A 26,520-nucleotide genomic window follows, 5' to 3' on the forward strand; every position below is an offset into this window, starting at 1 on the left:
TGTGGTTTCTCTTTGGAGGAGAGTCTGACGTGGCACGAGGTGGCCCCAGGACCTAGGGGTCTTAGTTGCAATCTCACAGAAGCTCCTGGGAGCCGTGGCTTCTCTTTTCTCTTCTGGACTGAAGCAGGGTCTGTGGGGCTTACTGGCCCTGTGCATGGCCACCCCGATGACCAGGAGGCAGCAAACCCCTTTTCCCAGCTCAGGGTACTTAGAATGAACGCAGGCTGGGGACTCTGGAGGGCCCGTCACTGGTTTGTGAATAACAGGCTCGTGGGAGGCAGCAGGTGCTGCTCCGTTAGTTAAATGTCCGCGGAAGGTGCACCCAGCTCAGCGCATCACGCCACCCCACCCTGGCAGGGTCGCCCTGGGCTTTGGGTCTGATAGAGAACAGCTGACGCCACCCCACCCTGGCAGGGTCGCCCTGGGCTTTGGGTCTGATAGAGAACAGCTGACGCCACCCCACCCTGGCAGGGTCGCCCTGGGCTTTGGGTCTGATAGAGAACAGCTGAGCTGAGCGTGTGCCCTCCTCTCGGGGGCTGGGCAGAAGGTGGCTTTCACCCCCTGCTTGGCTCTCTGCCGCCTGGTGCTGGCAAGGAAGCTTCCAGAACAGACGCGGCTCCTGAACGAGCGCTGGGAACCCAGCAAGTTCTAATCTCAGCTCCACCTTCCCCGTGAACCTTTAAACACGGGCACAGCCGCGTCTGTGCCTCCGTCAGCAAGTGTTCAGGGCTTCGGCTGGGCACCAGGTGCTGCCGCATGGCCCCTCACGAGCCGTGTGCTCTCGTGGACAGACAGACTGACATCCGTCCACGCGCATCTGCCTGGGGGTGGGGGCACAGAGGAGTGAATGCTGACCTCAGGCTGAATGGAGTCCCAGGGGCGAACGGGGAGGAAGAAGGAGGAAGGGGGGTGCCCAGCCCAGGAAGCGGAAGGCACAGGCGCCAGAGGGCGGATGTCCTTGTTCGGGCGGCTGCGGGGCAGGGAGAGGGCAGGGCCAGGTGGTGAGCATCGTGCTCAGGAGCCCCCACAGTACTGAGAAGCGTGCTGAGAGGGTCGCCCAGCAGCCGGGAGGGCCTGGGTCTCGAGTGGAAGGACCGAAGGGGCTGACCGCTTAGCCGGGCAGAGCTTCCGTGGCTGAGGAGCCCACAGATAGTGAGTGTGCAGGTGGATCCTCTGTGGCCGTTTTCTGTGTCCCGTCCACGACGAGGGACCTGCTTATCTGTGGGCAAGGCTCAGGCTGAGAGCTGAGCTGGGAGGCGGCCAGCAGATGTGTTGCCTTGAGAGTCTGCTGGTGGAGCTTGGAGAAATCCCGCTTACTTATTTGTTCGTATATGTAATAAATTGAGTGCTCTGTTCATCAGCCTTTCTTTACTATGACCGAATGCCTGAGGCAGCTCACCTTGTGGGGAGAGCTGCTCTGTTTAGCACATGGTTTGGAGGTTCACGCCCATGATGGGATGAGCCCAGTGAGTGGCAGACGGCGAGGGTGGGAACGTCCGTTGGAGAGGGGATCTCATGGCGAGCCGGGAAGCAGAGAGAGGCTGGGCCCAAGCGCAGCTGAGCTGCCTTCCGAGGTGACCTAAGGACCTCCCTGTCGCCCACCTCCCAGTAGAGCGCCCCTGGGGCCCAAACCTTCAATGCGTGGTCTTCTGGGGGGACCCTCAGCAGCTGTCTCCCATGTAGCAGGTGTTTAACAGCAAACTGAGCCGCAGGAAAATGTTGGTGCGGAGGCTTCCCAAACTGGCATTGTGGGGGATGTGTCGCCTGAGTGGCTCCCTGAGGCCTGAGTTCTGGTGGCTGAATTTCCCCACCGGCTGAGTCTCTCGTGGTGATCCTGGCTGTCTGTGTTTCCGTCCCAGATGCCTTAGAGCCTCGAGAGCTGCCCCAGAGACTCACCTCGGCAGCCAGCAGCTCCCAGGTGACTCGTGTGCGCTGGTGGGCTCCACTGCCACGCCTGGGGAGGCCTCCCCCGTGCCAGCCGCAGCCCAGCCCCGAGCCATGGAGGCTGCGGAGGTCCCCGTGGGTGCCCTGATTGACTTCGGGACTGAAGCACCCACCTCCTGTTCCCTGGAGGCGCCGGCTCCAGCGCATCAGGACCGGGATGGGGACGGCTCCCTGGGCGACGGCGCATCCGAGAGTGAGACCACCGAGTCGGCAGACAGCGAGAACGACGTGGGCGAGTCACCCTCACACCCGTCCTGGGACCACGACCGCCGCTCCTCCTCCAATGAGTCCTTCTCCTCCGGCCAGAGCACCGAGTCGGCGCAGGACGAGGAGAGCCTGGCGCTCAGGGAGTTCATGCGCAGCTACGTGGAGAAGATCTTCTCTGGAGGGTAAGTGGCCGCGGGCGGGAGACGGCACAGTGCCCAGCCCTCCTGCGTCGGGCGGGAGACTGGCACAGCGCCGGGCCCTCCCGCGTCGGGCGGGAGTCTAACACGGCGCCAGGCCCTCCCGCGTCGGGCAGGAGACGGCACAGCGCCGGGCCCTCCTGAGTCGGGCGGGAGTCTAACACGGCACCAGGCCCTCCCGCGTCGGGCAGGAGACGGCACAGCGCCGGGCCCTCCTGAGTCGGGCGGGAGTCTAACACGGCACCAGGCCCTCCCGCATCGGGCAGGAGACGGCACAGCGCCAGGCCCTCCCGCATCGGGCAGGAGACGGCACAGCGCCGGGCCCTCCCGCATCGGGCTCTGCTTCTCACAGGGGCCACCTGGGGGGCCCAGGCTCCGTGTCCTCGTGGGTCAGCGAAGGGCCGCCGTCGGGCTGTCTCCCCACCTCACTGCGTGCAGGGTTGTACAGGTCACTGGATGTGAGTCCAGCCTCGGGTTTCCAGAAAGGTTGGGTGATCATCCAAATATGTGACTCCCCAATAATGCGTCTCTGCCTTTGAATGCATTTTGGGAGGAAGTGGGCATGGCGCCCTACTTCGGTTGTTTGACCAACACCAAGATCAGTCGCTTTCTCCAGTCATTCCATGGTTAATGAAAAGGGGAAAAGCCCAGAGGTTTTCTGATAGCTGGGAGGGCCCGTCTGTATTTGCAACAGGCCGTCAGCAGTGTGGAGCGTGGACAGCTGAGTCGACGCGTCTTGAAGAACATTCCAGCAACACTGCAGATGGCTGGCAGCGGAGCCTGTTTCATCTGGTGTTGGTACTTTGGAATAAATGAGACCAAGATGTTTTCTACAAAATCTCAAATAAATGAAAATTGCATAAGCCAACTGAGCTGCAGCCTTCTGCTCCACTTTTGTCTTTGAACTCCGGAAAGAACAGTGGTCTCGCGCAATAGAGGTCAGAAGTGATCTGAGATCATGTAAGCTTCGTGTCCACCCTGGAGGTGGTGACCCTGTGGCTGAGGGTCCCCTGGTCTCTGTCCCTCACCCACACAAGGGGACACGGTCAGTGTTGTGAGCCGGTTCACTTTCTGATAGGCACACGAGTTCATGGCCAGGCCCTGCTGATGAACTGGAGCTGGCCTCAGGCCTGTGGCGTTTCTTGGCTTCCTGTGCCCTGCTGTGGCAGAGGGGATTCCACGTGGACATCACCATCCAGGTGATGTCCTTGTAGGGCCTTGTAGGGTCCCTGCCCTGCCGCAGCTCCGACCTCACTAAGTGGGGCAGGACAGGCTTTGGTCCAGGAAGCCCAGGAGGACTTGCATCATCACCCTCATGCCCTCTCTGGTCGTCTGAACTTGACTCCTCATTTTTCTTTTCATTTTCTTTTTTTGGGGATAGGGGAGAGGGTAACAGCTGGGGCTGGTCAGCCTGAAGCCAGTCGCCAGGAGCTCCGTCCGGGTTACCTTGTGGGTGGCAGGAACACAACCCCTGGGCCATCAGCAGGATGCGTGTGAGCAGGAAGCCGGGTCAGAAGCAGAGCTGGGGGCGCAGTACCAGGCGCTCGGCTGAGGCCAGCGCCCCGAGCAGCAGCTCAGCTCCGCGCCGCCGTCCCCACCCCAGGCCCCTCATCTTGGAAAGCAGGATGACGCCGCTTCGCCCGGGGGCTGCCCAGGGCCGAGCTGGCCTTCGTGCGTCCGTTCGTGGCCGGGTGCCACGTGCGTTGTTTCCTTCTCTTTGCTCTTCCCCCACAGCCACCTTTGGTGTCCCTGACAGTCAAAAGCTCTTTTGCTCATCTTTGTCCTCTCCTCTTTTGTCAGGGAGGACTTGGACCAGGAGGAGAAGGCCAAGTTTGGAGAGTACTGCAGCGGTGACAGTGGCCAAGGGCGGGAGTGGTTTGCTCGATACGTGAGCGCCCAGGTGAGGGCCAGCGGCCTGCTCCCCCGTAGGCAGCATCCGCGGTAGGGCCAGACTCCCACATCCTGAATCCACCCCGCAGTCACCCTGGGGAGGCAGTCGAGGGAGATGGCGCGCAGGACAGCAGCACGGTTCGCCCCACGGTGTTGTGAGGGCCTGACCCCAGCAGTGGGCCACGCAGCGGGCCAGGTGGGCTCACCCCAGATGCCCCAGCGTGGGGCAACGAGGGGACCTGGTGTGGTGCCTCGTGTTATTCCAGAGGCCAGTACACGCCTGGGCTTCGTGCGTGTGTGTTTTTATGACAACCTGCAGCATCCGGTCTGTAAAAGGTGATACATCCCAGACGATGAAAGCCAGACGAGCGAAATGTACTCACCAGGCTCAGCAAAGACCTAAATGCTGTCCGTACCCCACAGGTTCTGTCTGCCCCCAGAGAGTGGCTTACGCTCTTCGGTTTTGGGTATTTTTATCACGAGTAATTTATTCTTCATCGAAGAATTAGCAAGTTCTGATTAAGCTGCTTAGCCACCCATCCGCAACCCAGAGAGAGCGGGCATTGTCCTTGGGGCCGTGTCCACGCGCGTTTCCATGCGTGGGTGGCAGTGTCTGAGGGAGGGCATGGAGGAGCAGGTGCCTGCGCTCTGCCAGGCACAGGGCCCCACGGAGACCCCACCCTGGGGGGCCCTGGAGGAGGGAGGGAGCCGCCCTGGGCCCCTCGTAGCTCTGTCTGGAAACAGGCAGAGCAGGAAGCCCCTCGTGCCCCCGAGCCGCCCCCCAACGCCGTGTCTGCCTCTTTCCGGACAGCGCTGCAACTCCAAGTGTGTCTCGGAGCCCACCTTCTACCGCCTCGTGCAGTCTTTCGCCGTGGTGCTGTTCGAGTAAGTGGTGCGGTCACTCACAGCCTGTCCTCCCCGGTCCTTCCCGCCCTTCCTGCCCTGTGGTAACCCCGTGCTGGGTAACACACACCGCATCATCAGCTTGCAGCCGCTCCCCTGACGCGCCCAGCATCAGCCGGGAGAAACCGCGAGTTAGTGGTGCTGGCGGGGAGGAGAAATTAGAGAGAAGCGGCAGCTGGGTGTGAGTCAGGGCCCCTGGGACCCCGCCCGGCAGCTTCCCTCCCTCTGCGGGGCCTCTTGGCTTCTTGTTGCAGAGCACTTCAAACCAGCGGCCGCCGGCCCACGAGCACACTGCCGTGATGGGATTGGAGGAGTGCACCCTGCCTGGGAGTGCTAATTAGGCCCTGCTGGAGCCCGTCCCGCTGGGCGGTGGGGAGGCTGCGGGCTGGGCTGTCAGATGAAGGGCCCTCCTTCCTCTGACTCACTAAGCTGTCAGCTGCACCACACCTGTGGGCTGCAGGCAGAGCAGGCGACAGGCCCTGCAGACGGTGAACGGAGGGGGAGCCAGGCATCAAGCCCTGGCGGGAATGACCAGGAGCCACATCCATGGCCAGGTGGAGAGGAGGGGTACTGGGGGCGGGGCGCCGCTCTGCGGCTCTGCCCGGGCCCTGTGCGCCCTCTGGCCCCTTGGCTGATCCCACGGCCACCACTGTGGGCGCCGCTCTGCAGCTCTGCCGGGCCCTGTGCGCCCTCTGGCCCTTTGGCTGATCCCACGGCCACCCTTGTGCCCATTCTATCCTCCAGGCCTGTAAATTTCCCTCCTTGGCTTCTCCTGCCCCTGCTCAGCAGAACGGAGCTCTCTCCTGAGCCCACATTCCCCTGCTTCCCCGTGATCCGCCTGCCTCCTTGCCCTGGACGTGAGGTGTAGTCTGGGGGGAAAAGGCTGATAAAGAGGAGGAACCCTGTATCTCCTGCGCCTGGTGAGGACACCGCAGGTCTGGGATATGCTTCCCGCAGGGCCCGGCTTGCAGAGCGGGTGAGGGAGAGAGGCGACACGCAGCCCGTGTGCCCGAGCCCTCTGGGGCCCTGTGCCGGGGGAGCTCCCGGCTGCCCCTCACGTTGTCTTACCAATATCCTTTCCTGCCGTCAGCACCGGTTTCCAGACGCTGGAGGCCATAAGAGGCTCCTGGGACCTTCCTCTGCGTATTTGCACTCGTCTGTCTCTAACATAACTCAGTCTCAATTTTTATTTGAATTCTTCCTCAAACAAATAAAAGGGGGGAAAATTAAATTCAGGTTCCAGCCCTGCCAAATATGTACGAATCTCCCACCCTGTGCCCTGAGCACATATATTTTTATTTGGTTGTAGAAGCAAGGCAAAAAAGAAAATTTTTAAATTTTATCCATTTATTTATTTTCATTTTATTTGAAAATAATGAGGGACAGAGAGATCTGCCGTTCACAGACCACTCCCCCATGCCAGTGTCAGCCAGGGCTGAAAATGCCCATTCGTACGTTAGTTTCTGATGTTCGTGGCTTTTATAATTTTAATTTATTAGTGTCTTTAACTTTTACTTTCATTTAATCTGGTGTAGTTTTATGAATAGTCCTTCATGTTGACTCGATTTTTCAAAGTATATTAAAACAAAAGATTAGAAAATGCTCCTCAATCCACTGCTAGGTCCTTTCTGCTGGCTCTGTAGGACATAGTGGCCCAAGAGTAAGACCAAACGGCCAGGAGAAGCGGACAGGGGACCTGGCTGGGAAGGCCGCGAAGCCGGAAGTGCAGGGGGAGGCTGCCGCGTGCTCCCCTCTTACCCCGCCCCCCGGTGCTCGGGCGGCAGCACCTACACTGAAGTAACCGCCCCAGGGCGTCGGGCGTCGGGCGTCGGGCGTGCCGACTGTGGGCACCACACACTGACTGTGAGTTTCTGAGCCGTACCAGGAGTCCTCACGAAGCTCGTGGAAAATGTCTATTATGAGAAAATTATTCGTGGGTTTCAAGCGGTTTTTACACCAAAATAAGCTTAATTATTAATTTCCTTTTTCCTCACACTTAAAGAACTTTTGGTTATTTTAATGTATTTAAACAGTAGAGACAGAGACAGCCAGACAGGTAGGCAGAGATGTCCCATCCACTGGTCCATTCCCCAGATGCCTGCAACAGCTGGGGCTGAAGCCAGGAGCCGAAGTCAGTCCTGGTTTCCCACAGGAGCGGCCGGGCCCTGTCTGCCCGAGCCGCGACTGCTGCCTCCAGGTGCACCTGAACGGGCAGCTGGGTGAGGGCAGAGCTGGGGCTCCGTCCCCGGCACCTGCATCTGTCACGTGAGCTCCCAAGTCTGCACAGCCGCACCAAACGCCCCTTCCTCCACAGCCTTTTAAAGTGGCCTCGGAGAGCGCGAGGGCCGTGCGGCCTGGCCTGGGTCCCATGGTGTGAGCGGAGACTCCAGGCCCGACTTCTATCCTGGCTCCTGTGTGCTGAGCTGAGCTTCTTGGGCGGCGGCATTTGCCTTTAAAGTGGAACAGCCAGCTGCCGGCCCTGCACTCGTTACTGCCGGAACCAGGCCAGGCCCCAGGCCATGGGCCCGTGGGTGCCTTCCTGGGGGCATCGAGGGGATGGTCTTGTTGCTTCTGCTGCAGCAGCGTCACGGGAGGGAGGCGTTGCGGAGGCACGACCGTGCGGTAGGTTCGTCTTGTTACTGGGTGCCGGTGAGGCCTCGGGCGGTTCGGGGCTCTCGCCGGTCAGCCTGGCCTCTCGTTTCAGGTGCCATCAGATGGACGACTTCGGGCCGGCCAAGAACCTCATGACGATGTGCTTCACCTACTACCACCTCGGTGAGCGCGGGCGCCGCTCAGCGGCTGCGGCGTGGCCTCGGGGGCCTGCTCCTGACCGCGAGACAACTGGGGGCTGCTGGAGGGCACCGCGGGGCGGCGGTGTGCCGGGGAGATGTGCAAGGAGTGAGGCTCCTAGCGCGGGAGGGGAAGGCAGGGTCTGCGCCGCGGGTCAGGAGGTTGGCGTGCGGGGAGCGGGGACAGGGACAGGCAGGGTCCACGGTGTGTGGGGACAGGGACAGGCAGCATCCACGGCGTGCGGGGAGAGGAGCTCACAGTGCCCACAGCGTGCGGGGTGTGGGGACAGGGACACGCAGCGTCCACGGCGTCCATGGCGTGCGAGGAGTGGGGACAGGGACAGGCAGCGTCCACGGCGTGCGGGGAGAGGAACTTGCAGCTTGTTTCAGGGAGGAGACAGGTGGCAGTCGTAGGTTCCAGCAAAACCTGATGGAGCTTGTCCTCGAAAGGAGGTGGTTAGCCGGCGCCGCGGCTCACTAGGCTAATCCTCCGCCTGCGGCGCCGGCACACCGGGTTCTAGTCCTGGTCGGGGCGCCGGTTCTGTCCCGGTTGCCCCTCCTCCAGGCCAGCTCTCTGCTGTGGCCCGGGAGTGCAGTGGAGGATGGCCCAAGTGCTTGGGCCCTGCACCCCATGGGAGACCAGGAGAAGCACCTGGCTCTTGGCTTCGGATCAGTGCGGTGCGCCGGCCGTGGTGGCCATTTGGGGGGTGAACCAACAGAAGGAAGACCTTTCTCTCTGTCTCTCTCACTGTCTAACTCTGCCTGTCAAAAAAAAAAAAGGAAGGAAGGAGGTGGTTGTGGGCAGTCTAGGCTGAGCTGGACTCGGCTCCCGGGTGTGACCTCAGGTACCTTGTGCCGAGTCCGGGTTTTTCTTGGTGCAGAGGCTGTGACGTCTCTTCTGGAACTTTCTGGCAGCGTGGAGCTCAAGGGCTCCTGGGAGGTCCTAGGGTGCGATGGTAGACATGTACTGGGGCCACTGCAAGTGGAAGCCTCTGTGTGGGTGAGGGCCAGGCCGCGCTCACACCCCCTCCCCTCACCCGTGGGCTCCACTCCTGCAACTCCGCTTCATTGTCTCCTGTTCCCAGTAGCGCATCCCTTCCATGGGCCCTGTTCTGTGCCAGCAGCTGCTCTGATGGCCTTCACTCAAGGCTAGGCCGCCGTCCACCAGGCCCTCAATGCCGGGCCGTCGCTCGGCTGCCTTGACTGCCTTCGAGTGAGGTGGGAGCCCCTCGTGCAGCCGGGGGCTCCCCTTCTCAAGGAACAGTGTGGCCTGCTTGCCCGAGACAGGCCATGCACAGGGCAGCTCCCGCGGATAGAGGAGGGACACTGGACCTTGGCCTGTAGAGGGCCTGGAGTAGGTGCTGGGTGGCCCCGGGACATGGAGCTCCCGTGTGGCCTTGGCTCATGCCCCTCCTCCCTCAGGGTGTCATCCTCTTCCGCGTCCCCACGTCCCAAGCCTGGCTGCCTGTGGACTGTCCGCACGGCGGCCCCGTCACAGGGAAAGCCGGCTTGTCCTGTCCCCTGCCCTTCTGTTGGAAGCTCCCCTCGCCTTCCCGTGCGCTTCCCTTGCCTCCTGTGGCCTCTCTGGTTCTGCAGGCCTGGCTCCCTGCTGCGTCCTCTTTCAGCCTTCCCAATTCCGGGCCCAGTCTTCCCTACACAGCAAGTCAAGGGCCAAGCCCTCCGTCCCGTCCCACGGGGCCCTCTGTCCTGAGCGACAGAGGATGGGGTTCCTGCCTCCCGGCACTGACCTGCGGCCCCGGGGCTTGTTCTGGGCCGGCCGGTTCTCACTCCCGCTCGCTTTCTTTGTCGCCTCCCAGGCAAAGCTCACCTGCTCCCCGCCGAGTCCCGGGAGAAGCCTGCAGGGAGCATTGACGCGTACCTGAGGTCGGCCAACAGCTGGCTGGCCCAGAAGAAGGACATCGCCGCGCGGCTGCTCAAGGACACCTCGGCCACCACCGAGAACGCCAGGGGCTTTTTCGGGGGCCTGGAGACCAAGCTGAGGGGACCCCTGGTCAAGAGAAATGAGTGAGTGCGGCCTCGGGGGTGTCTCCCTGTGCTGTGGGGCGGGCAGGCAGGCAGGGGGAGGAAAGAAGGGCTGGGCTGAGCAGGGAGTGTCAGGGAGGGCGCATCTGTCCACCTTCTCAGCTGCCGCCAGCTCGACCCCTCCCCCGGGAGCACTGGCCTGTTCCCTGCCCTGCAGCCGTAGGCCGGGGGTCTCTTCCCCTCCGCTGATGAAGAACCTATGAGACTGTTCAGTTGACAGGAAGGAAATGACACCCACGCTGCACCGCGGCCGCCTCTTCCCCCTTCTCCCCTTCCCCCTCCTCCCCTTCCTCCTCCTCCCCCTCCCCTTCCTCCTCCTCCCCCTCCCCTTCCTCCTCCTCCCCTCCACTTCCTCCTCCTCCTCCTCCCTTTCCTCCCCCTCCTCCCCTTCTTCCCCCTTCCTCCCCCTCCTCCCCTTCCTCCTCCTCCCCCTCCACTTCCTCCTCCTCCCCTTCCTCCTCTTCCTCCTCCTCCTCTCCCTCCCCTTCCTCCCCCTTCTCCTTCTCTTCCTCCTCTGTTCCCCCCACCTCCCCCTTCCTTCCCCCTCCTCCCCCCTCCTCCTCTGCCTCCTCCTCCCCCTCCTCTTCCTCTCTCTCTTCCTCTTCCTCCCGCTCCTTCCCCTCTTCTTCCTCCTCCCCCTCCTCCTCCCCTCCTCCTCCTCCTTCCTCCTCTCCCCTCCCCCATCCCTCTTCCTCCCCTTCCTCCTCCTCCTCCTCTCCTCCTCCCCATCCCTCCTCCTCCCCTCTTCCCCCTCCTCCTGCTTCTCCTCCGCCTCCTCCTCCCCCTCCTCTTCCTCTCTCTCTTCCTCTTCCTCCCGCTCCTTCCCCTCTTCTTCCTCCTCCCCCTCCTCTTTCCCCTCCTCCTCCCCCTTCCTCCTCTCCCCTCCCCCATCCCTCTTCCTCCTCCTCCTCCTCTCCTCCTCCTCCTCTTCCCCCTCCTCCCCATCCCTCCTCCTCCCCTCTTACCGCCCTCCTCCTTCTCCTCCCTCCTCCTCTTCCTCCTCCCCCTCCTCCCCATCCCTCCTCCTCCCCTCTTACCCCCCCTCCTCCTTCTCCTCCCTCCTCTTCCTCCTCCCCCTCCCCCTCCTCCCTATCCCTCCTCCTCCCCTCTTCCCCCTCCTCTTCCTTCTCCTCCCTCCTCCTCCTCCTCCAGCCATGGTGAGAGTCCGTGATAATGAAAAACAGGAAAGACCCAGGAGACCACCACCGTCTCGGAGGAGAGCAGTTCCGCTGGGGGCTGGGAACATTAGGCCCGGGGGCAGCGAAGCCGAGGCTTCCGGAAGGAGGGGCCACGTCCACGAGAGGGAGTCTTCAGCCCCCGTGGTCCCCGCTGGCACTGCCAAGCCCGGTCTCGTCGGCGTGACTCGGCTCACTCTCCGCCAGTGCGTCCTGTTCTGTGCTCGGGGGACGACGGGCAGGGCCCTCTGCCGCACGTCTCCTCTGGCGGGCGACAAACAGCACCGCTTTCATGAGATTCTCTGGGGAGAACGGCGTCAGGCGCACACAGTCCCGTCCCAGAAACGTAAGGAGACTGCGGCGTGGGCACGTTTGTCCTTACTGTGGTCTCTCTCTCCAGGGAGGATGAGAACAAGGCCAAGCAGAAGCTGCCCAAGACGGGTGAGTAGCCTGTCCTGTAGCCAGGCCCACCGCTGACAGGCATCCACAGACATTCCGGGGCCTTCCTCACCTCTGTGAGCACGGCGGTGTCGTCTTAGGGGACTCCTAGGCTGGCCTGTGTTGTCTGCTGAGTTCCCACGGAAGAGCTGCTGTGCTAATCCCAGGAAAGTTAGTCAGGCGTTCCTGGGAAGGGGCAGCCGCCGGGAACTGTCCCCCGGGAGCGTCCTGTCCCGCCGCTGGCGCTGGCGGCAGAGCAGCTGCTGTAGGGTCAGCTGTGTGTCTCACTGAGCTGTGAGGAGCAGTGGCCGCTGGGAGGTGGGGCGTGTGGGGTGCTGACCGCGAGTGCACAGCCCGCGCCCCCCCGGCTTCTCGCTCTCCCCTGCAGTGACGGTGTGCAGTCCAGACGACGAGACGAAGGGGGAGAAGATCTACCTGTACACGCACCTCAAGCAGCAGCCCATCTGGTAAGGCCCCGCCGGCCCTGGCGGGCAGCTGCTGCCCAGAGATGGGGCTGTGAGAAGGCCCAGATCCTAAATACGAGTGCTGACAGGTGTCGGCCAGGATGCGGGGACATTGGAGCTGTCCTGCGCCGCTGGGAGGCGCGTAGACGGGGGCCGGCGGTGGAGGACTGTCTGCCTGTTACCCCCACACGGAGCAGGTGGTCCAGCAGGTCCACCTAGGTGCAGACCCCAGAGAGACGAGGACGCGTCCACATGCACCCTGAGCACCAGGGTCATGGTGGCCAAAGGGCAGAGCCAGCTCGAGTGTCTCTGCTGGCAACAGAGAAGCAGAACGCGGTCTGCCCGTGCCACACGCTGTTATCGGCCGTGCGGGGATGGAGTGCTGGCCACGCTGAGGCTGGGTGGGTGGCCCTCAGAAGCAGGGTGCCGAGGGGAGGAAGTCAGACGCAAAGGACCACCTGCCGTGTGATTCTGTCCTGCGGCGTGGCCAGCACGGGCAGAGCCCCGGGGACAGCGAGGGGGACAGTAGAGCTCTTGGATGTACACGTTTGGATACACACACATACATGAGTGAAGGCCATGGTGGTGGTGGGCGGTCAGAGGTCAGGAGGACCCTTGTCCCCCACCGGCCGTGGACGGCCGTCTGTGTCACTCTGATGCCTCTGAAGGCTCTCGTCACCATCACAAGGGCGGTGCTGCCCTGGCACAGCCCCTCCCCCGCAGTCACAGCCTCGCAGTGGTCAGAATAGCCCATCGCGAAGCCCGGGCCTTGTCACAGGCATGGCCATCTCAGGATGGAGCTCTGGGAGACATGTAAGTGGCCTGGGTGGCCAGTTCCTGTGGCAGCAGAGAGGGGAGGTGGAGCCAGTCCCTGTGGCTCGTGTGCAGGGGTTAGCTCCTCCCGGTCCCTGGCCTAGCCGTATCTCACCTCCTGGGTGTGGGCTGGGGAAGCGTTTCTGCGAAGGGCCACGTGACGACCGTGGCCGCCGTCGGGGCCGCACAGGCTCTGGTGCTGTGCTGCTGCAGAGCAAAAGCCACTGTAGCCAATTCCCCAATACGTGAGCATGACTTCATTCGATAAAACTATTTACAGAAATGGCAGCTGGGTTTGGGCCACACCAGACCCCTGATCTTTTTTTTTTTCCCTAAAGATTTATTTATTTATTTGAAAGGCAGAGTTACAGAGAGGCAGAGACACACAGAGAGAGGTCTTTCTTTCACTGGTTCACTCCTCAAACGGCTGCAATAGCTGGAGCTGTGATGATCCGAAGCCAGGAGCCAGGAACTTCCTCTGGGTCTCTGGGGCAGGTGCAGGAGCCCAAGGACTTGAGTCATCCACTGCTTCTTTCTCAGGCCATAGCAGAGAGCTGGATCAGAAGTGGAGCAGCTGGGTCTCGAACCGACGCCCATAGGGGATGCCGGCACTGCGGGCAGCGGCTTTACCCGCTACAGCACAGCGCCGGCCCCAACCCCTGATCTTTTTTTTAAGATTTATTTATTTATTTGAAATTCAGAGTTATGCACAGAGAGAGAGAGAGAGAGAGAGAGAGAGAGGGAGAGGTCTTCTATCCACTGGTTCATTCCCCAGTTGGGGCGCACAATGGCCAGAGCTGCATCAATCCAAAGCCAGGAGCCAGGAGCTTCCTCTGGGTCTCCCATGCAGGTGCAGGGGCCCAAGGACTTGGGCCATCCTCCACTGCTTCCCCAGGCCACAGCAGAGAGCTGGACGGGAGGTGGCGCAGCCGGGTCTGGAACTGACGCCCATACGGGAGGCCGGCACTGCAGGCCGCAGCTTTACCGGCTACAGCACAGCGCTGGCTCTGACCCCTGATCTTGAAGAAGCATTTTGCATACTCAGATTTCCCTGTGCACGTGTGTGTTCTCTGCACGTGGCACATCCCTCCCAGAACAGCGGGCCCTCCCACCCTCCGCTTCCTCTTGGAGAAGGGGAACCAGCCCCCCTGGGCCGCCGCACCCAGGACATCCACGGGGAACCAGCCCCCCGGGCCGCCGCACCCAGGACATCCACGGGGAACCAGCCCCCCTGGGCCGCCGCACCCAGGACATCCACGGGGAACCAGCCCCCCTGGGCCGCCGCACCCAGGACATCCACGGGGAACCAGCCCCCCGGGCCGCCGCACCCAGGACATCCACGGGGAACCAGCCCCCCTGGGCCGCCGCACCCAGGACATCCATGGGGAACCAGCCCCCTGGGCCACTGCACCCAGGACATCCACAGGGAACCAGCCCCCTTGGGCCGCCGCACCCAGGACATCCACGGGGAACCAGCCCCCCGGGCCGCCGCACCCAGGACATCCTGGCTCTGTCCCGCCTCCGCGGTGCCTTCCGTGCCCGGTTCTCCTCCCCTTCCTGCGCTGCCTCCTGAGAGCCCGGGGAAGCCTGTTTAGGACCGAGTCACCCGCGCGTTCGTTCTCCTCAGCCCTTCCTCTCCGAGGCTCTTGGAGGCTCGGGCGGATGTGGGAAAGCCCTCGTCTTCGTGCCTCACGCGGGCCCGGGGCCCGTGTTTCTGCCGCCCTCCCCTCACGTGTGTGTCTGTCCCGCAGGCACACGCTGAGGTTCTGGAACGCAGCCTTTTTTGACGCCGTCCACTGCGAGAGGAGAAAGCGGTCCCCCACCACCAGGTAGGAGCCAGGAGCGGCCCGTTTTGCTCAGGACACAGGCCCGGGGAGAGGCTGTCCCCCGGTGTCTGAAGAGGAGAGCACAGACGGCTGAGCTACGTGCACACGTTTCCCTCCCACCCTCCCGGCCCCGGCGCTCTGCAAGCTGCCTGAAGCCCGGACGCGCACAGCTTCGCTGGTGGGGGTGCTCAGCCTGCATGAGCGCTGTCTGTCCCAGGGCTCTGGCATGAGTTGGCCTGACCCTCCTGAAAATGCAAGCTCCCACTGAACGAGACCACCAGGCCCGCCCACCCCCGGCCCCACCGCGGGACCACCCTCCACCCTGCTTGTCGCTGGGAGCCCCGTGACGGGGGGCTGGGCGGTGGGACGTGCCCCTCAGCTCACTGAGGGTGGTGCTGGCGCTGCGGAAGACCCCCTCCCGAGACCCTCTCCGTGGCAGCCTCGGGGAGTTGGCGGTGACACCCCGTGCAGCTCTGTCTGTCCAGAGCCGGGAAAGATGGCTGCCCGCCATGTGCAGCGACTGGGCAGCCAAGGGGCAGCAACACCGCCCCACGCCCCTCCCAGGCCTGGGTCCCCTTCTTGCCCCACGGCCACGTGGCTCTGAAATCTCTAAGGTCTCGGAGCTCTGGTCTCAGCGTCAGTGATAAAAGCCTTCCTGGTCCTCAACGCCGGGCAGACCCCAGCCTCGCCCCCTGGCAGGCAGGGCAGCTGGCTGCCAGGGGGACGCCACATGCTGGTGCCGGGGACCCGCCGAGAGGCACTCCCTCCCTGTGGGGGCAGCAGAAACCTAGCGGGGTCCCAGGGGGCCTGCTTGAGGCCCACACAGCCTGCTGCGGCTGTGTTTCCTGGGAGACGGGGTTCCTGGAGCAGGGACCGATGGCGGTCTCCTGGGGGACTGCAGATCTGACCGTGCCGGGGGACAGGCGTGCGGCAGGTGCTTAGATGCTTCTGGGCGGACGGGCTGTGCTCTGGGTGAGCTCTCGAGCCTCTAGGAGAGACGCTGACTTGGAATCCTCTCTGTCCTCTTTGTCCCTGCCTGTGATAACCCCTCTGCGTGCTCTCTCTGCCCGTCACATATCTTGCATGACCTGACATGTGCCTTTGTTTACCTGTTTCTGCTGCCGCTGCAGAGGGGATGCTGGAGAGGAGGAGGAGAAGAGGTGTGTGCGTCCCTGGGGCTCCGTTCCCTTCCACAGCACCGGGGGAGGGCGTCCCGGGGAGGCAGGCCCAGCACTAGGACCGGACACGGGCAGGTGGGAGTGTGCCAAGGCCGGAGCTCCTGGAGACAGTCAGAAAGCCAGTGTGACAGCGCGAGGCGCCCCCGCCCCGGGCAGGGTGGAGGGAGCTGCGGGTCCGAGCGACGCTCTCCCCCCACCAGTGGCTCCAGTCCCTCCGGAGCCGACCCTGGGACCTCGCCCTCAGCGAGCATTTTGCCCTGGCTCGGAAGGGAGTTGAGCGTGGGCGTGGAGAGACTTGCCGCGTGGTGCCCTCTGGGAGGTGCTGGGGCTGGCAGGTTCGGGGAGTCGCGCAGGAAGGGCAGCTGCCGTCTCTTGTCCCACACGCTGGTGAGGCAGAAGCTGTGTCGTGTGGCGGGGGTTCCGTGGAGACAAGCCTAGAGCACGGTTGTTTCCTGTGCCCACGGCGGGGTCTGGCTCTTCCGGCTTCAGCTGTGTCCTTGTTAGAATACCTGCTGCCTGTTTTTAGAGCAAGAGACCTGCCTGGTCAATGCAGAATCCCTGACGTGACGCCCTTTGTGGCGAGCTCAGGGCGCTCCTTAGACGGCGCTGCCCACGGCTGGAGAGAGCCCTGTGGCCTGGGCAGGCTGACGGCCGTAACAGGAACACGCGTGCAAGGCAGGCTCCTGGTTAATGAAAAACCCAGGTGACGAGGCCTCTGGGTCCTGAAGGCCAGGCGCACGGCAGGCTGGGAGTGTCGCTCACAGCCTCCCCAGCGGCCCGGTGCCGCGGGGAGGAAGTCCTGTCTGGAGTGAGCTGAGAGGGCCGCGGCCTCCTGGGCCTCGCGGGCAGATGAGGCCTGACCAGCACAGGCCACGTCCTCAACCCGCCCTGCACCTTACCAGGAAGAGGGGCTAGCGTTGCTTCCGGTGGGAGTAGGTGGGGGCGTGGCCCCGTCTCCAGGCAGCCTGGTGCCCGCAGCCTGACTTCTGTTTTCCTGGGAGCTCTGCTGGCGGCGAGACGCTGCCGACACCCGTGTTCACCAAACAGGCATCTCCATCCCAGGTTTCCCTTGCGGCGAGGGCCTGGGCGCATCCAGGACCCCCCTGTGCAGGGTCGCCCTCCGGTGGGACCGAGGATTGAGCCTAGTCCGAAGGAAGTACCCTGCCGAGTGCCACAGGCCTTTCCACCTGTCTTTAGCGGCCACTCTGAGGCCAGCCGCAGCGAGGGAGGCGTCACCACGTCCGCTCGGGGCCACAGGGCCAGGGCTGCTCTGCTGCTCTGCTGCGAGGGCGCTGTCCCTGCGTGGTCGGCGTTGGGCACGACTGCACACCAGGCCCGGGGTGGCGAGGGCACTGATGGATGACTGCGAAGTCTGGAAGGTGTTGGGGAAAGCAGGCAGGACGAAAGGGGGCGGCTCGGCACGGTGCGCTCTGGGCGTCTGGGATCCAGCCGGCTGCACGGGGAAGCTGGAAGCGGCCTTCATGGGCCCCGCGAGCCCCGTGAGCCCCCTGAGCTGCTGGGGCCAGGAGGGTGGAGAGGGGCTACGAGTTCCCGCCCTTCCGTTTCCTTTCTCTTCCGTCAGCTTCTGCGTCACCCCGACGTCACTGCTGCACACTCTCTGGTCTCCCTTCTCCTGATCTTTCTCGCAGCCGTATCTCAGGGTCGTCCGTGCAGGGCTTGCTCGTAGGGGACGTGGGCTAGCGTGAACTCCTCTGTGTCCGCGTCCACGGGCGCTCCTGCAGCTAGCTTCCCAGGCAGTCGCACAGGCCGGGGCCTGTCACCGCCCCGGCGACTGGAGGAGTGCAGGGCTGGGGCGGGGAAGGGGCGCGGCCCGCAGGGAGAGGAGGAGGAGAGGAGGGCTTTCGACCCTGCAGCCTCCTCCTGTGGCTGCTCCCAGGCCTCTGGGTGTGGGGCCTGCAGACGCCCAAGCACAGACTCCCCACCCTGTGCAGAAAAGGAGCCCGTGCGCCCCTCCACGCGCGGGCCACGGCAGACCAGGCCTGCCCCAGGCTTGCCAGCGCTTTCTTCCAGGGCTTGCGGGCTTCGTGAGGGTCCCACAGCCACAGGGCCACGGCTGGGAGGCTCGGCGGGGAGACTGTGTGTCTGGAGGCGGGCGGTGGAGAAGCAGCACCGAGGGCCGTGGGAAGCCGAGGGGAGGAAGCCGTGGAGCACGGGGCCAGCCCTCTGCACACAGCCTCCGGCGGAAACTGCGCCGGCCCACTGTGCTGGACACTGGCGAGGCCCCTGCCCCTCGGGCGTCTCCCCACTGGGAGGCGCGCCTGGGACCCCAGTTTTTAACTGCAGGAAGGGCACGGGCCCTTCTTGTTCCTGCAGACGCTCGGGGCAGCCGCTGCCCCGTGCCCCCAGGGCAGTAAAGTGCATTGGCGCTGGTCTCTTCATGGCAGGAATAGTGACGTCAACAGCTTCCGTCTGGGGCCCCTCGGGCGCAGCGTCAGGGTGGCGGGTGGCCCTGCAGTGCGGACGGCTCCCCTCTGGGCCGGGCAGGCCGCGCCAGCCGAGCCTGCAGGTCAGAGCAGGGAGGGGCGAGTGGCAGGGGCGGGACTGTGCTGCCTAAGCCTGCGCCCGTCCCTCCTGTGCCGCAGGGAGAAGTGGTGCCACATGACCCAGGAGGAGCGTGACGACAGCCTCCGCTTCAACGAGAACATCACCTTTGGGCAGCTGGGGTGAGCACGGGCGCCGCGGGGGAGGGCCCTGGCCCTGGCACAGCTGAGCAGAAGCGCAGGCGGCCACACTCCGCCTGGATTCTGTTTCCTAATCAGCCCGCCTCCTAACACGACAGCGGGGCGCAGCGCGGCCCCTCGAGAGCCGCGGGCTGGCTCCTCGGGGACCTGGGCATTTCATTTTTGGCTGACGGGCGGAGGCAGGCCCCAGGTGCGCCTCCTGGGGGACCCGGCCGGCTGCCTGGTCCCTGTCCCCAGGGTCCGGAGTGGTGACCGTCGGCTGTCTCTCTGCAGCACCTTCACTCACAACATGCTGGCCTTCGGGCTGAACAAGAAGCTGTGTAATGACTTTCTCAAGAAGCAGGCTGTGATTGGCAACCTGGACGAAGGTGAGACCGGGCGCCGGGGTCGTGCCGGCGGGGGCCGGCGGGGGCGCCAGTGCGGGCACCCTGGAACTCCTCCCTCCACCCCACCCCACCCGACGGCTGCAGAAGGATGGCCCAGTTTAAGTCAGAAGGGTGAGCTCGGCTGTCGCGGTGGCGCCCCTCCCCTTTCCCCACGGGAGCGCGTGGGCCGCGTTTGGAGTCTGTGTCTGCCAGGCGGCTTGCTGGGCGGGAGGCTGCCCAGGCCGACTGACGGTGAGGGTGACGGCCACGCCTTGTCAGCCCCGGTGGGGCCGGGGGAACCCACGGCCCTGCTGCTGACGCCGGCACCCTGCCCGGCCATGGAGCCAGCCCTTCTGTGTGGCCCCTGCTGCACTGTGTCTCCCTCCCCCATGGTCTCAGGACCCTGGCACCCGGACGCGTGCAGGGTACCTCAGAAAGGTTACGGAGGAGTGCAGTTAAACGATGAACTCATTTTGCTGCAAAACTTTATAAATCCACATAGAGTTTTTTCATAACAGACATTTTCCATGAACTTTTTGAATACCCCGCCTATTTGGAAGGACCAGTATTGGGGGCGGGGGCGGGGGCGGGGGCGGGGGCGGGGGGGAGTTCTGTCCTGCTCCAGAAGGGGGCTGCAGAGGCGTAGGTTCCGGAGGGGCGAGAGTTCCCAGCCCTGGACTGAATCAGTGTCGCTACAGCCCTGTCTCAGCAGGAAGGGTGAGGGGTCCCGTCACCTCGCCATCCCACAGCCCCCGTGCAGCCCAGGCCCAGGCTGGTCCCGGGGCTCCCCACGCCCCTCATGGGCTACTGGAGGGGCCAGGAGGCCGCCCTGCTCGGCACAGCTTCCAGGCAGGTGCTCGCGCACGCCCACGGGCCGTGTGCCCGCAGTGAGGCCGGCTCCCGCGGAGCCCCGTGGCGTGGCCGAGCGCTCCCGGGGAGAGGAGCCGTGGGCCTGTCGCGTCTTTCTCCCGGGAGTGACCCAGCTCTCTCTTCCAGAGCAATACAAACTGCTCAGCGACCACATTGAGCAGATGGCGGCCGAGTAGAGGACGGGCCCCCTCCCGGGCGGCGCCTGGCCGCCTCCCTCGATGACCTGCATGACACCAGCAGCGCCCAGAGCCACTCCTCGCCGCCCTGCCGCTCCAAGTTAGAAGAACCGGCGCCCGTGCCCCCGTCCGCCTGCATCTGCCCCCACCCACGTGCCAGGGTGTCCCTTGGATCGTCCGGTCAAGTCCGAGGTGGCCGTCTGCACCCCGCGTGCCGGGCTCGTGAGATGAGACCGAGAGGGGGAGGCGGAGGGAGGCCATGGCGGGGTGGGCACAGGGCAGCGTCTGCCTAGGCCTCTGAGGACCCTGGATAAGGGCAGGCGTGAGGTGCGGACGTGGGGGCAGGCCCGGGGGTCTGCGGACAGCAGGGACCACTCCCCGCCGAGCCGTGCGGGCTGGGCTCACGGCTGCCCTTCCTTTCTCCCTCCCGGAAACAGGGACTGGAGGCAACCCCTCCTTCCTTTAGGGAATGAACGCTGTGTAGACGTCACTCTCCTGCTGTAGCAAGCCCCCCACCCCACCCCAAGGGCTGGCCGCGTCCTGCAGGCGCCGTGGGCTGCGGGTCTTGCTGGAATCTGTGCAGGCCGTCTGCAGCCCACAGCCTCCTCTGAAGCCGAGTCGCCGGGGTCCCAGGCCGGGAGCCACGGGGCGGCCACCGGAGAGCCGTCTTTCTTGAGACAGACACCTGCTGTTCGTTCAGGGCAGGCGGCTGGGGCAGCAGCTGCCGGGGGCCCGCCAGCCCGGTGGACCCGGCCGCGTGTCCACGCCCTGTGCGGCCCAGGCCTTCGTGTGTCTCTCCGACCCCGCAGGCGTGCCCCTCATCGTCTCCGGTGCCGGAGACCACAGCCCCCCTCCTGGCGCTGGGCCAGGCACGGCAGGCCAGCTGTGGGCACCGAGGTCTCACCCTCCGCACCCAGCGTGCGGGCCCAGAGCCTGCCCAGCCCCGAGCCCCCTGCACATGTCGCTGGCTGGCCTGGGCTCCCTCTGCCTCCTGCCGTAGCTGTCTGGGCCTGACCCTGACGCGGGGCCTGGGCTCTCCCTGTCACCCCGCCTCCCTCACTACCTCCGCCAGCGTTCCGTCGGATTAAATTAGTCTCATCTGTGAGCACAGAGATGCACGCCTGGTCGTCACTTCCCATCAGTGCCCGCGAGGCCGTCCTGGGACGCCTCCCCGCGTGGCCCAGGGAATGCGGATTGGCTGAGCCATAGAACGCGTGTCTCGGGGGGAGGGGGAGATAAGACAGAGGCAGCATGAAACACAGCATCCTCTGGACACACTCTGCCAGCCGGGGAGACAGGGCCAGGCTCGGGCGATGGCGTGATGCACGTGTGTCTGTGTGTGTGTGCACCCCACTCACGCGTGGGCACCTTGGATTCTGCCCGCCAGGAAAGCCCTCAGCATGACGTTGGCGGTTTGCTTGCTGTGTGTTAGGGCAGGTTGTGCAAGCTGGGGCACCCCCCCCCCCATCATCAGGCCCTAAGTAGCACACGTCTCTGTGGGGTCCATCTTAGAGAAATGAATGGCGCGCAGGCCCCTCCCTGCTCCGGTGCCCCCGGGCCTCAGCGTGCAGCACTCCTGGCCCTTCTGGACCTGGGACCAGTGTGTCGTTTGCTGTCAGCGTGACATGGACGCACTGAGACCAGGACCCGCAGGCTGCGCCCTCCTACACGGCGCTCAGGATTCTTGGGCAGAAGTTCTGATTTCTGGAGGCAAAGAACTGGGTTCTGAGGTGCCCTCCAGGCTCCGGGCTTTGTGTCTGGCTTTTCCCAGCACATTAACTTCAGAAATGCACACACACACACACACACACACACACGCCGCCACAGGCCTCTTCAAAGAGCCGTCTCAGGAGGAATTTGGACACGGTGTGTCTGCAGGCCTCACCCCCCCGGGATCGGGGCGGGGGGGTGCGGGGGGCGGGGGGGGGCTGCCCCGCCAGCTCCTGCTGTACTGGTGGACATTTCAGCTGGGCGTGTGTGTCCCGGGGGAGGCAGGGGTGCCCACTGAGGGTTCTCCTGGGTGCTGCCTCCTCCTTCCAGGGCCCGGCCTGGGGGACTGCCACACCTGGGCACATACAGCGATGCTCGGTGTAGGAGAGCCCTGGCCATCCTTCCAGGAACTCGGGTGCAGCCAGTGCCAGGGCGTTCCAGCAAGGGCGTCTGCAGTCCCGGCAGGCGGGTGCCCAAAGCCAGCAGCTGCTCCGGGCTCTCTGTGTCTGACCAGCGGGGCGCGTGGGTCCCGGCGAGGACACAGCATTTTCTTAGGTGCTAAGATGCGCCGCCTTTCTGTGTCTCTTAGCCTGGCCCACTAATGCTGATGGGTGTGTAGGAGCGGCCGTGTCAGTACTCAGATGGCAGCCGCGGTGTGAGACCACGGTGGGAGGGCCGAGCTCTGACACCGTAAGTTACGTCCACGATGAAATGGAGTCGGCTTTCATTTTCTTGTTGCTAAAAGAAAAAAAAAAGTGGGTTGTGGAGGTTTGAAATTAGCAAAAGTGAACGAGAGGAGGGTGCAGGCTCTGAGCTCTGTTCACCCGGTTCCGTATTCCAGCTGCGGCCCCGTGCAGGGCTGGGAGCCACCCCCACCCCACCTCTGCCCCTTCTGTGGTTGAACCGAGTGGTCCCTGCGGTAGTCCCCTCCCCGAGGCCGGCCAGGCCAGAGTCCATTCACGCCTTGGAGAGCACTTCCCATGGCTGTCAAACACAGGCCACCTGGCAGCACCTGCTGACCCAGCTCCTAGTGGGCAGACACAGAGTTCACACACACAGGAGTTTGTAAGAGGTTTCCGTCTGTCACCTTAACCCGGGGCGAGGGCCGTAACCGGCAGCCCAGAGCTTCCTGGGCCGTGCAAACTCGTTGGCTTAATTAGGGAGGGCCCGTGTGGCTGGACCAGCTTTATTATCTAATTCCCTAAAACTCAAGATGGCGGGGCGCGCAGGGTGCTTGCCAGGAACAACGAGGAGTCTGGGAAAGAGCCTGAAGAAGGGGTCCCTGGGCTCAGAGGGGAGAAGGGAGGGCACTCGTGCAGGGGGAGGCAGCGGCCCCGCCCTGCCCTCAGGGAGGGGCGAGGGGAAGGTGCGCCCCGGGGGCCCAGCCGGCAGAGGTCTGAGTGGTGTCTCCTCACCCTCTTGGACCGCACGGTGAAGCTGCTGCTGGTGGCTCCGGGCGCTCTCCCAGCCTCGCGCGCGCTGAGCCATTCTGTTCCGCTGACGCGGTTCTCTCCAGCTCAGCCACCTCACCCAGGTTCCCATCGTCACGTGTTCCTTGTCCTGAGCCTCGCGGACGCGACTCCCCAGAACAGCTCTCGATTTCTGCAGGAACCGGGCACGGCGTTGCCCGAAGTGCTCCTGGTCCACTCTGCAGTGCGGGGCGTCAGAGGCCAGCCTCACAGGTCGCCCACCCAGCCTGTCCCCGCTGGGGTCGCGTCCCCATCATGGGCGTGCAGCCGGGGTGCCCACGGCCGGGCCCCTCCTCCACAGCTGGCTCTACCCAGCCTTCATTCTGCACCTGGGTCCCCGTGCACCCCTGGGCCCAGGTGTCACAGTCTCAACAGAGACCCACAGGAACGGCGCCCCCACGGGGACCAGCCCCATTCGTTCCTGGTTGACCAGATCCGCGTCCTGGGCTGGCCTGGGGTGACGCTCTCACCGTGTTCCCCGGCTGGCCAGTCTGCCAGTGAGAGGCAGGCGAGCTCAGGGGGCCCTGACCCTAGCTGCGTCTGGTGACTGGCGTGTCCACGGGAGGGGGTGGGACGATGCTCTCGGGGGCAGGGTCTTGGGAAGTGGCGGCCGGGGGCGGGGAGAGATGGGCCTGGGTTCCCCCCTCACCCCCTTCTGTGCCCTGCAGTTTGGGGAGAACTCAGATCCAGGCTCACCCCACGGGCTCCGGACTCAAAGCAAAGTCAGTCCCGGAGCCTGCTGGGTTCGGAGCTCCTGTGAGCTGCCCTTGACCAGAGCAGGGATTTTTCTCCGCAAATCCCTGCAGCTGGGGGCTGTGCCCCTTCCCCTGCGCGGGGCGCACCGCAGGCACGCCGTTGGCGGGAGGTGAGGCACCAGCTAGGTGGCCTCCAGGTCTGTTTCCTGGTGCAGAACTGCAAGGCTTAGGTCAGGGGTGGGGAAGGGCCCCCCAGGTCACCGAAGCCGACTTCCGCTGGGAAATGCTGTGGGCTGAGCCGGCACGCGTGCCCCCCCCACCCCAAAGCTGGGACTGTCAGAGGCCCCACCCTGCTCTCCTTAGTGCGTTCTCCTTGGCCCGGGGGCCGGGGGCGACTGGCAGCTCAGCTCGCCACCGTCAGGAGTGCTCTGTGGTAGCCGCCCAGTGGAGTGCAGCGCCACCAGCAGTTCGCGTGTCAGTGTCACAATGGCGCGGCTCAGTGTTCTAAGGCCTGAGAGCAGTGCTGAACTCCGGGGAAGAAGTATGTCACACCTCGGCTGGCCACAAGGGGGAGACAAACCCAACACCTTTCAGGAAAAAGCGCGCACCCACGAGGAGGACCTTGCACAGAATCTAGAACGTCTCAGTCCCCTGGGCTCCGACAGCTGCTGGCCCGCCTAGGCCAGGCCTGTGGGTCTCTCGGAGGCATGAGGCCGTGGGAGGGGTCTTCTCACGTTCTGCTTGCCCGCTGGGGGGCCTGCGGGGGCGACCCACCCCACCCTGGGCTGCCTCTCAGCCGGGGCGGCCGGGAGGCTCCGAGCCCTGGCCCAAGGACGCACGTGGCCAGCCCAGTAAGAGAGGCCGCTGTGTGGGGGAGGGGCAGAGGGGGCCTTCAGGAGTTCTTGTGCGCTGGGCCCGGCTTTGCCCTGGTGGTGGTGCTGAGTCCGTCTGCCCGCAGCAGGGCCAGCGGCGCTCTAGGGCCCTCCAGGGGACAGGGACAGCGGCTCCAGGATGGACCCCAGCCTGGGCTGGGTCTGGGGCAGACTCCAGGACTGACCCCCGCCCCCCGCCCCAGCCCGGGCCCAGGGGAGGCACTGTCAGGTTTTGTTGCAACTTCCCGAGAAAACAGCGACACGGCCGGCTCTCGGCCACTGTCCCACCTGTGCTCAGGGCAGCTGGACTCAGGCAGCTCTGGTTTAAGAGCACCTACTGTGTGCCGGGTGTCAGAGTCCCCGCTTGTCAGTGGAGGGAGGGGCTTCAAGATGCTCCCAGAGAATGGGATTAAAACCCAAGTTTAGTTTGGTTCAAAAACTTTTTGAAATCCACTCAGTTTTCTCAAAGTAGGCACATTTCACAGACATCACAAAGACCCTCCACACCCATGAGTTCCAGTATTTTTTTTTTAATAAATTTGTTTCAATTCCATTTTCCACAGTTCCTCATGGTGGGCTTGTGTGTGCAGGTGTGCACACGTGTGTGCAGTGACACAGACACACAACAGACAAAGTGCATGGCGTTACCATGTGTGGAATGGAATAGGACTGACTGGGCGTTCCTCTCTATTTTTAAAAGATTTATTTATTTATTTGAAAGGCAGAGTTACAGAGAGAGGGAGAGAGAGAGAGATCTTCCATCTGCTGGTTCACTCCCCAGTTGGAGCTGCGCTGATCCGAAGCCAGGAGCCAGGAGCTTCCTCCGGGTCTCCCACGCAGGTGCAGGGGCCCAAGCACTCGGGCCATCCTCCACTGCTTCCCCAGGCCACAGCAGAGAGCTGGATGGGAAGTGGAGCAGCCGGGCCTCAGACTGGCCCCATGATACTTTGTATCTTACCTGTTACCCAGGATGCTCTGGGAGGGCCGTCCAGCCTGGAAGGAGGCATCTTGGGTAAAGAGAGTCGCGACGAAGATGCCGGCCCCACAGGGAGCCCGAGGCGGCGGCTCGTTTCCCGGTCCCGAGGGGAAAGCCAGGGCCCCCAAGTAGGGGCTGAGTCCCCCGGCCTGCGGGGTCCCCGGCGGGGACTTGGGGGGCGGGCAGGGACCCCTGCTGCGCCCACAGCCCCGCCCTGGCAGCTGGGGCAGGGCCGTCACCCCTTCCCCTGTGCGGGGCACCAGGTCCCTCGCCGTCCCCACTCCAGCCTGCTAACGCGTGGCACGCGTGTGGCATTCGGGACAGACGCCCCACGCTTGCACAGTGTGGGGTCCGGCCCAGGGCCTTGGCCCACGACGCTGCTCCAGGCACAGAGAGGACAGAGTCGCCCCCAGGCACGGGGCCCTAGGTGGTGGCGGCCCAGGCTGCACACGGCCCCCCATGCCCACGGCTCGGCTGCCATTGGGGACTCCCAGGGCGTGGCCTGGCCCCCAGGTCCCCCCCAGCATGGTGGTCCTGTCAGGTCCCCAAGGGTGCTTGGTGACGGGGCCTTTACACAAGGTGGGAGGCGCTCACGCCGGCGGATCCTAACCCCACGGGACGGGACTCCTTCCATGAGCGGCTCGGCACCCCGAGGACAGCCAGAGCGCACAGAGGCCTGGCCTGCCCACACCCTGGTCTCTTCCGGCCGCCAGGATCCGGCACACGCCGGACCTGGTGGTGGGCAGCACTGGCCCCCCCGCCCCACCCCGCCCGGGGTCAGCCCCCGGGGGCCCTGGGCCAGCAGCAGGAAGCAGAGG

General features: G+C 64.3%; 1 protein-coding gene across 7 annotated transcripts in view; it reads left to right on the forward strand.

Annotated features, from left to right (window-relative positions):
* KIAA0513 (KIAA0513 ortholog) overlaps window positions 1-21,092 on the forward strand; it is a 62,496-nt gene extending 41,404 nt beyond the window's left edge. For 5 of the 7 annotated variants that reach the window (XM_051847341.2, XM_051847342.2, XM_051847340.2 and 2 more), the window contains 12 exons: window positions 1,860-2,333; window positions 4,149-4,248; window positions 5,050-5,123; window positions 7,846-7,916; window positions 9,748-9,955; window positions 11,549-11,589; window positions 11,975-12,053; window positions 14,615-14,692; window positions 15,820-15,849; window positions 18,471-18,551; window positions 18,843-18,937; window positions 19,931-21,092. In XM_051847341.2, coding sequence (XP_051703301.2) covers window positions 1,999-2,333; window positions 4,149-4,248; window positions 5,050-5,123; window positions 7,846-7,916; window positions 9,748-9,955; window positions 11,549-11,589; window positions 11,975-12,053; window positions 14,615-14,692; window positions 15,820-15,849; window positions 18,471-18,551; window positions 18,843-18,937; window positions 19,931-19,980 — 1,242 coding nt within the window. In that variant the 5' untranslated portion in view covers window positions 1,860-1,998 and the 3' untranslated portion in view covers window positions 19,981-21,092. The remainder of the gene's footprint in view (window positions 1-1,859; window positions 2,334-4,148; window positions 4,249-5,049; window positions 5,124-7,845; window positions 7,917-9,747; window positions 9,956-11,548; window positions 11,590-11,974; window positions 12,054-14,614; window positions 14,693-15,819; window positions 15,850-18,470; window positions 18,552-18,842; window positions 18,938-19,930) is intronic. The other 2 variants (XM_070061859.1, XM_070061858.1) reach the window with 1 other exon arrangement.
* The last annotated feature ends 5,428 nt before the right edge of the window (window positions 21,093-26,520 follow it).

Source organism: Oryctolagus cuniculus, chromosome 18 (genome assembly GCF_964237555.1).
Source record: "Oryctolagus cuniculus chromosome 18, mOryCun1.1, whole genome shotgun sequence".
In the NCBI taxonomy this organism is placed as follows: domain Eukaryota; kingdom Metazoa; phylum Chordata; class Mammalia; order Lagomorpha; family Leporidae; genus Oryctolagus; species Oryctolagus cuniculus.